At 37.8% G+C, this 9,942-nt stretch overlaps 1 protein-coding gene across 1 annotated transcript; it reads left to right on the top strand.

Moving 5' to 3' along the window:
• The first annotated feature begins 612 nt into the window (after positions 1 to 612).
• Positions 613 to 9,575, top strand: LOC121510366 (Golgi-associated plant pathogenesis-related protein 1-like). The gene is made up of 6 exons (XM_041788382.1): positions 613 to 645; positions 740 to 766; positions 908 to 1,117; positions 6,393 to 6,470; positions 6,730 to 6,879; positions 9,407 to 9,575. Exons 2-6 carry the CDS (start codon positions 760 to 762, stop codon positions 9,409 to 9,411), a joined length of 450 nt encoding a protein of 149 aa, XP_041644316.1. The 5' UTR covers positions 613 to 645; positions 740 to 759; the 3' UTR covers positions 9,412 to 9,575.
• Positions 9,576 to 9,942: the final 367 nt, after the last annotated feature.

Raw genomic sequence — 9,942 nt, 5'->3', positions numbered from 1 at the left:
TTACTACGACCTCGACTCGTTAAAAACCCACAGTTGCAGATGAAGGCTGTTGGTTAGCATGAAGGAATCCTTCCTCTACTACGGGGTAAACCACAACCTGTTTGACACGCCTTCACCCATCGCCTCTCTGTTTACATGTTTTTCTTTCTTTGGTTATGATTATGTCTGCTCCATGAGTGCATTATTAATCAGGTGTAAAGTGAAAAGATCAAACCCAGACTTAACAGTAATCTGTGGATTAACTCGGCTTTATGAGCAAACCTTAAATGAAACAATTCAGAGAAACCAGAGGAATGCACTTGTTACGAAAGTCTTGATAACTTTTCAAAGAAGAAATACAATTATGGCTGTCAAACCTGGGAAATCAGAGTTCAGATAAAGAGATTAGATACAGATTAAAAAAACAACCCTAAAGTATTTAAACCAGCATGTCTAGAATGTGGACTATCCTGCTAACAACAACACTGTGAGTCATTTCAAAACCCAGAAGTGGTGCAGAGAAATAATTACAGGCCAGAGATGGGTGTCAGTCTCCTCCTTCATTTGCATGAGGCGGGAGCTGCTGTAGATAAATACAGAACGCCTGAGAGGAGCCGAGTCTCCACAGGACATCACTGAAGACTTTTAGACAAGATCCTGAACAAGGTAAGATCCCTGCTGTCACAGCTCAGACATCATCTGCATTAAACTTGAATTATGTTATTGCTTTGTTCATTTTATTTGTCTTATTTAATTTCAGCCCTCCTAAACACCAGCAGAATGGCAGGTGAGTGCACTGGCTCTGCAAAAAGCATCCTCATGTGTATTTCCTGCAGGATTCATCTACATCCATTAACAAGCAGCTTTCAGTCACCGTGCAGATTATGTTTCCTCTGAGCTCATAAATCGGTCACATCTTCCTGCACAGATGAGAGCTTTATGCAGGAGTTCCTGGAAACGCACAACACCTACAGAAAGAAGCACAATGCACCGGCGATGACATACAACAGCGAAATGAACGCCACTGCACAGAAATGGGCCGACAGCCTGCTGGCGAGAGGCATCTTAGAGCACAGCCAGACCAACGATGGAGAGAATATCTACAACATGTTCAGCTCTGCAACCATCAAACTCACAGGTGTGCATCACAAACTCACAAAATCACTGAGAAAAATGTGTATTTTTAAGTTTCAACTCAAAAAGTTTGACATGTTCTAGATTTATTAGTGGAATTTTTCAACTTTTGTTGTTTTGATCTTTGGAAATCAGTCTAAAAGCTCACAAAAATACAAAATCAAAAGCATTTTTTCATTTAAGTTCTACTTTCACCAGCTACAGTTGTATATTTTTGAGTTTTCATTGACAGTTTTAAAGTGGCACCTTTACAGAGTTGAGTCCTAATTTTACACTATTTAAGTTGTAAATTCACAAGAACAAGGGCAAACATTTATGATTTTATTCTACTTATTTTACCCTTCTAAGACAAACAAAACATGCCTGTAAAGCATTTTGCTAAAATAAAAAAAAAAATAAAATAAAATTAACACTCTAGTATTGGATTTTTGCATGTCTAAAAAAAAAAACAATGTTTCAGCCCTGCTCAGAACGAGCTGTTTCTGTGTCTGTGGCTTTAAATGTTAATGAGCTGTCTGACTCCTCCCCTGACTCCGCCCCTCTCAGGGAATGGATGTGGCATTCCTAGTCCTTCTCTCAGCTAGAGGATCAGTAGAGGAAGGGCGGAGCTTTCTTCCAAGCAGGGAGGGCCAACTGAACCTTAGGGCAGGGCTAACTCCCCTAATGACATCATGAGGGGAAAATCTGAGAACGGCCTGTTTCAGCATACATTTTCTGAAAGGAGGAAAAAAGAGAGGGAACGCACATTTCTGGTACTTGAGGGAATTGTGGACAGGTCAGGGACACATACAGTATTTCTGTTAGAAAAGTGATTTTTGCATAATATGTCCCCTTTAAAGCTAAGTAGAATGTACGTTGAAAAATGAGTTTTCCTATGTTTATATATATAAAAATTGTATCATTATTAATGCACTATCAGTATTAATAGATAGCACAAGTACTGACATGTCTTGTACACTTATTGGAGAAAAATTTTTGATTTTCAATGTCCAAGAGACCAAAAATAACATTTGAGTTTTGCTGAAGTCTCTTTAATCCAAACAAGATTTTTTTGTCAGAAAGTGCATGCAGATTGTGCCCAACTTAATAAAACTGTTTAAGGTTTTGTCAAAAGCTCATTCAGCAGAAGGGTTTAGGCAACATTTGGGTCAGATAATGGGATTTAATGTCAAAACTGGTACCACTTGTTTCTAATGGTGTTATGAAACCAATCATATAAGTCAGTTCAGATGAAGTAAAATTGGGCAACAAGGAAGACCGAGACCAGGAAGAGACATTTCAGGTGAAATTCAAGTCACCCTGACAGATCAAGTTGTTCTTGGAAAGATAACGGTAATCAGACACTGCTGTGCAACACAAGATCTCTGACAAAGGTTTGAATATTTCTCCAGAAAAGGAAAAGTATCAGTTGTTACGAGATACAGGATAAAATACTGAGTATTGAACAGTTACAAGGACTGTTTTAATCCTGTCTGACTTCAGTCTGCAGCTCCTGACTCACTCGTATCTGCTGTAGTGTTAGGGTTGTGGTTTCCTGTCCCTGGCAGGCTGCAAAACTGAGAGTACAACAAATCTCTACTGCTCCAACCAACCCCCCTTAAATGTGTGTAAATGTCCCTGCTTTATTTTAGAAAAGAATGGAGAGAGAAGCCGTGTCGACTCGTGAAACTCACCAACAGGGGCCCGTAGAAAAAAACCATCCTGAAAATGTGTCCTCAATAATCCCACAAGAAAAATTAATAATTTTAATCCTCTAAAATATGTAAGGTTACTCCAGCAAATTCAGTGACAAAGTCCCACCAGAGTCAAAGATATGGTTTAAAAAAAAAACTTTTTATTTTATGTGCAGCTCATTCAAAAATGTATCAAATCACTCAAAAAGCCAAATTCATAATCAAATTTTCAGATTTAACAGATTACATGTAAAAGTAAATTCATAACCAACAAAAATGAATTAGATAAACATTTTTGAATGATTCCATGGATGAAAAATGGTGTAAAAAGAAAAACAAATTAGAAGCAAAAACAAAACATATTGGTTCAACATGAGAATCTAGGTATCCAAACATTCAAAATGGTTAAAAACTCACGAGTTGAAACCACAAAGACAGATGTTGGTTAAATTTAGTTCTCAATCCTGGTCCATAGAAATGGTTTTCTCAAATCGGCTGATGCTACCTTAGCAAAATACCAGCATGTCTCCCTGACTTTTGATAGCTGTTGGGTAGTACTTCTTAGCTTCTAGTCATACCCTCTTTCTGCAGATTAGTTTCCTTTCCGCTTACAAGCGGGTTCTGCATGGCAGGAGCAGCCATGGTCTATTTATAGACGTGTGCATGAAGCTTAATTCCTGCATAAGAAATCAAATAAAAAATTTTCTTGTTAACCCCGACTTTGGTTAAATATTCCAAAGTTTAAAAGAAGAACTAATAATTAAACTGGGATTAAAACTAATTGTTTTTTCAGTGAAAATAATTTAATAAAACCAGAAAGCCATTTCTCTGCACACTGTCATCAGATGTTACAGTTCTTGTTGTTTCACCATATTTTAGTACTTAAACCTCATGACTGAGAAATGAACCTGATGGAGGTCTGAGTTATGAGTGAGGAAACCTTTTTGTTTTGATGTTGACAACTTTGAATATTTATTTATGTATATTTAACTGCATTGTTTTATTATTTTAACTGAAGAGTCAGAGGTTTTGTGAAAGGTCACATATTTTACCCTTTTAAGACAAGCTCATTTTGGTCTCAGAGGTCACCAAAACATGCCTGTGAATTATGTCGCTGAAAACCACTCCAGTATTGGATTTTTGTATGTCTAAAAACCCCTCTGTTTCAACCCTGCTCAGAACGAGCTGTTTCTGTGTCTGTGGCTTTAAATGTTAATGAGCTGTCTGACTCCTCCCCTGACTCCGCCCCTCTCAGGAAATGGATGTGGCTAATTGGATGTGGCTCTCCTGATCCTTCTCTCAGCTGGCAGCTGAGAGAAGGATCAGGAGAGAAGGGCAGAACTTTCTTCCAAGTAGGGAGGGCTAACCAAACCTGGGGGCGGGGCTAACTCCCCACATGACATCATGAGGGGGAAATCTGAAAATGGCCAGTTTCAGCACACATTTTCTGAAAGGTGGAAAAAGAAAGGTGAATGGCTTTTTTTCTGATTATTGGTGTGGATTAGGGGCACATATTTTGCTAGAAAAGCCTTAAAAAGTATATTTTGCATAATATGTGACCTTTAATCAATAGTTTGAAAACTGCTTTTTTTCAAGTATTGAAGCCTAGTTCCACTACTTAAAAGTTGGAAAATCTAAATGTCAAAATAAAAAGAAAAAAAAATTTGAGATAGTAAATCAAAATTCTAAGATAAAAAGTCTAAATGATGAAACAAGGAAAATTTAGGATAACGTTATAATTTCGACTTCATAATATGACTTAAAACATCTCAGATTTTTATTTTCTTTTTCATGATTATGACTCTGACAAACACTGGAGTGTTTCATATGAGGGTTTATCCTCCAGTGTTAGTTAACCTATAAAGAGTCAACTGATCTAATCACCAACTGTCATTTCAAATCTGGGGAGATTTGCAAGAAAACTTTCCCATCATGCCCTTGAGCGTATTGTTTAGTTGTGTTTGGATGTTGCCTGTAGTACAGTTTTCCCTGCTGCAGTTCTTTTGCTCATGTTTGTAGTGGATTGATGCTGTTTGTGATGTGAGATACCTTTGCGCCATGAGTGAAGTTATCCACTGGGTTAGAGTGGTCACCTGTGACTTCAGGTGCATCCTAAGGTTGCACAGTGCATTTTCTTCATCTGTATGAAAAGCCTTGCTCTGAGGTTGACTCTGCTTTGAGACCCACGTTAGCACAGATTTATGTGGAGTTACTGCGGCTCTGACAAATTAAATGTTTAACCTTTTTCTTTGTATTTTACTTACAGAGTTGTGATTTTATCACTTTGGGATTATTTGGATAAATGATCATTGGAATGAGCCCTGAATTGGGACACATCCTTTGACTGTCAGAGAGGCCAGATCTGGCCTAAAGTTGGATTTAAAATCCTCTAGTGTGTGGGCAGCTTTAGAAGAAAATCCCTCAAGTAGTTTGAGATTTTTTTTCTTCAGAAGCAAGGGATAAAATTTAGGCCTGGTAACGTGACCTTTGACCTCAATCTGAATCAAATCAGAACATCATCGAGTCAGAGTGGACATTTTTGTAAAGATTGAAGAAAATCCCTCAAAGCTAACGGAGATGATGTTCACTTGAACGGACAGATGACACATGAACATAGACCAGGGGTGTCAAACTCAATCACAGCAGGGCCGAAATCTGAATTTCGGTTTAACCAGGTCAAGATTCAACCAAAAATTGTCAACAGTGTTTTCACAGGTCATTAATTATAGGTCAAATTAAACAGTGATGATAAATGATTTTAGGATTTCTGAGAAAAAAAAGCGAAATGATCAAATATCACATCATCAATGTTGTGTGTCCATGTCAAAAAAATGCTAAATAAATAAATTAGTTAAAGGCTCAAAATCTGAGATAAAAAGTCTGCTTTATAAGTCCTAAAGGTCAAAATACAAAATTTAAAGTCAAAATAAGGTTTTTAAAAGGCAAATATATGAGATAGAGACTTAAAACCATGAGTTTAAAGGTCAAGATATGAGATAAAATACAAAATCAAGAGTTTTAAAGGTCAAAATAGAAGACAAAATTCAAAACTGTGACTCTAAAAGATCAAAATATAAGATAAAATTCTAGATCAGGAGTTTAAAAGATGAAAATATGGGATCAAAATGCAAAGTTAGGAGTTTAAAAGGTCAAGATATGATTTAAAATGAAAAATTACAAACCGTGAAGGTCACAATATGAGAGAAAAGGTCAAAATATGAAATAAAAAGACTAAATCCTAAGTTTAGGTCAAATTTTGGGAAGCAAAAAGAAAATATGAAATGAATTCACAAATCAATTACTTTCCCTCATTCCTGAAGATTTCTACTCTCTACTTTTTCAGATTTTTTGACTTAACAAGGGTTGTTTTTTTAAATCTTCAAGGTTAAATTTACATTTTTATACTAGAGGAAATGTCCAGACCTCATGCGGGTGAGCCACTTCTAATTTAAGTATGAAATGATGCCGGGTAAAACTGTAACGTGGGCCACATTTGGCCCCCGGGCCTTGAGTTTGACACCTGTGACATAGACCCTCCAGCCTGAGATATAATAATTTTTATTTTTGCATTATTGTTTAACACACGTATCTCTCTCTCTGTTAAAGGCAAAGAAGCTGTGGATTCATGGTACAGTGAGATTAAGGATTATAACTGGAACAGCCCTGGATTTAGTGGAAACACTGGTAATCTACCCTCCTTATTGGTTCTACAAACAGAGATTATACATTTCTGTATGAGTCCAACACCTTTAATGTGTAGTTGTAAATTTATCATCCTTTAGACTTAGTTATTCTTTAATTTTACATTGAATCATAATCATACCAAATTAAAATGGATGGATTAAATGTGTAAGTTTCTGTTGTTGTATTTATAAAGATTTAATTTTAGAAGATGTTATCCACTTTATTTCACACCAAACCTTCCTTTATGTTTCTCCTGAAGGTCACTTCACTCAGGTGGTGTGGAAGGCGAGCACTGAGCTGGGAGTGGGCGTGGCCACTGATGGCAACAAGGTGTTTGTGGTCGGCCAGTACAGACCAGCTGGAAACATGAACATGGCTGGATATTTTGAGGAAAATGTCCTGAAAGGAGGTAACCTTTGACCTAGACTGATTTGTTCCACTGTCGTGTTTCTTAAATTGGTGCAGAAATAACATTACAAGAAGACAGTGGCACCAGTTAGTGAAAGAGAGACATAAAACAATGAGACACATTACAGTCACGTATGGTTGTTGTTGATTCTTTTTTTGTTTTTTTGTTGGGGAGATGTTGGATGAGCAATGGGGGCCAAAAATAGACAGTTAAATGATCTCAGTAACAATAAATGACAGTAATAAAGAAGAAAATAAAATAATAATGCTAATTATAAGAATAAGAAATTAAACTAGATCAAAGATGAAATTGCGTGGGGATGCTGAGAGCTGGGTGGAACAACTGCTGAAAATAGCCAAAAGCACAAAAACAGCTGAAAATAGCATAAATAGCATTGGGGCAGCAGTAGCTCAGTCTGGAAGGTCTTGGGCTGGGAATTGGAGGGTTGCCGGCTCAAGTCCCGGTCAGACCATATCTGGACTTTGGTCTGGTAGCTGGAGAGGTGCCAGGCCACTTCCTGAGCACTGTCGAAGTGCCCTTGAGCAAGGCACTGAACCCCCAACAGCTCTCGGTAGTGCTTCAACGAGAGCAGCAAGGCCATCACTCTGACATCTCTCCATTAGTGCATGTCCATGTGTGTGCATGTGTATTTGCATGTAATTCAGCCTTTGTGTGTGTAACAATTAATCCCCTTCAGGGATTAATAAAGTATGACTTAAAAGATGGCATAACAGTAGTTGAAAATGGCATTTAATAGCTAAAAAAAAGGATAAAAATAGCAGAAAATAGCTGAAAATAGCATAAAAATAGCTGATTTTGGCCTAAAAGTAGCTAAAAATTGCATTCAATGTCAGAAAAAGCATAGAAATAGCTGAAAATAGCAGTGTTTAAACTGTTCAGAGTTTAAACGGTGTGGATGCGACAAAGTATGAAGGAGGAGATAGCCGGCACGGAAGAATAATAATAAACAAAATGGCAGACGCGAATATCCATAGTGTGGATGCTCAGCATCCCCACTAATAACTAAAAATAAAAATATATTGAATAATGATAATAACTAGCATAATAATATTATAATATTTGTATAATATTTGTGTCTTAAATAGGAATGTGCACATCTATTGTGCACATTATACAGTAATGGAGTACTCAGCATGCAACAATGAGACTGACTTGTGCTCCGCCCGCCTCCACTACCTGCTGTCTTTACTGGACTGAGTTGTCTTCCATTTAAAACTGGACTCCATTAGGTGTAGGTACTACACAGTAAGACAGAAGAGATTCTCCTACTCCAGGCTCCCAAAATACTTTGCATGTTTCGGCATTTTTAAAATGATTTTTCTCCCTCAATGTGAGAAATTAATTCATGCATTGACAAACGTACCTCACTTATTGGTTAATAAACACAATCAAGGTTTTTTTTTTATTGAAAGGCATTATTGTGCATTATACACCAGATTGTGGGCTAAAACTAGTAAACTGTTAGCGGCACTATTGTCAGTGTTAGAATGACAAATAAATGAAACTTAGAATTATAAATTGAGGGCTTTAAGCTTTTTTTTCACCAGTGAACCAAACCTTTACTGAACCATGACCCTGAAACTAAGGTCTTGTACACACGTAGCCGGGTATCTGGGAAACCGCATAGATTTATACGTTTAAGCCTGTCATCCACACGAAACTGCAGTTTTACGTCACTAAAAACAATCTTTCCTGAAAACTCCGGCCAAAGTGGAGATTTTGGAAAACTCCAGTTTCGTGGTTACATGTGTACGCCGGGAAACTGAGTTTTTGGTTCTGTTCATTCTGATTGGCTGGCACGGGCTGCCACCTATGGGTTTGGCATGCTTAGAGCAGCATTTAACGGCGGATTTGCTGGTTACGTGTGGAAAAGTTTTTTTTTGTAAACGATCAGGTGTGGACGAAAGTATTTTTAAAAATGAATAAAGGGGGATATTAGTTATAGAAAATACTCAGCTACGTGTGCACAAGGCCTCAGGTATAAACCAAACCGTGACCTCTAGGAATGGTTACACCTGCTAAAAAAAAACCCTAACCTCCATGCATATTAATCAAACAGGCTTACTTCTTCATTTAGTCCAGATGGCTCAACTGTGTTGAAGTTTATCAAACCAACCTTGGGAGGGAGAGATGTAGTCAATGACCCAGAGTGTTGCGGCAGAACATGATTTGCATGTGCATAGTGTCAGTTTTAAGGAGGAGGGTATTTGACTTTTTAAACCATACTACTGTTTGACTGATGAAACACAGAACGTGCCAAAACTTCACTGCTTTTCACCTTATTCAACTGCAAAAAGAAACTCACGCTCAAGATTCTTCTCTGAATTCACCTGTTATAAGAAGGCCATTGGCCTATGATTCATGTGGCTACATGCATATACTGATATGATTCATTCTAATCTGGTGCAGGCTTTAAGAATACCCCCCTCCTTCTCGCTGCAGCAGCCTCACCTCCTCTAGTTTAATCAGTTATAAGCCTCACCAGCATTTACTGTCACTTTTCCAGAATAAAGGCTGTGCATTTTACAGCTGGCAGAGAGCCGGGGGCAGACGACAAAACCAACAGTGAAGGAGGAGTGAGCCCCAAGAAAAGCTGCACACTGCTGTAGAAGACCTGGCTGAGACCGCCCCTGGAAACCTACGACTGCTATGAAAAAGTCTGAATGAATGCAATAAAACACCTCAACTCACTAAACTGTCTGGGCTCAGAGAGCTTTAAATTGTGATTTTGTTTATTAAAAGTTAATGAATAAATGAGTGTGATGAATCCATTCTCATGCACAGAATCACGGCATGCATACAAGGGAAAAACCTGAACCAATGTGTCTGCTTTTTTGCTTATTATCAGTCAGTGTTGAGCTATAATCCAACTGTTTCTTATAAAGCAGCACTGATTAAACTTGTCTGCATATGCATTTTCACAAACAAGTCTACAAACATTATTCCTATGACTGTGGTCGTGACGTGTGTGCTGCGTGATAGCTGTGTCCTCCTGCTGTCACAGTCCATATCTTGTGAATAGACTGGCTTACTGGCTTCTTC

The sequence above is a fragment of the Cheilinus undulatus genome, linkage group 5, assembly GCF_018320785.1.
Source record: "Cheilinus undulatus linkage group 5, ASM1832078v1, whole genome shotgun sequence".
Lineage (NCBI taxonomy): Eukaryota > Metazoa > Chordata > Actinopteri > Labriformes > Labridae > Cheilinus > Cheilinus undulatus.
This window is presented reverse-complemented; position numbering and strand designations above follow the sequence as displayed.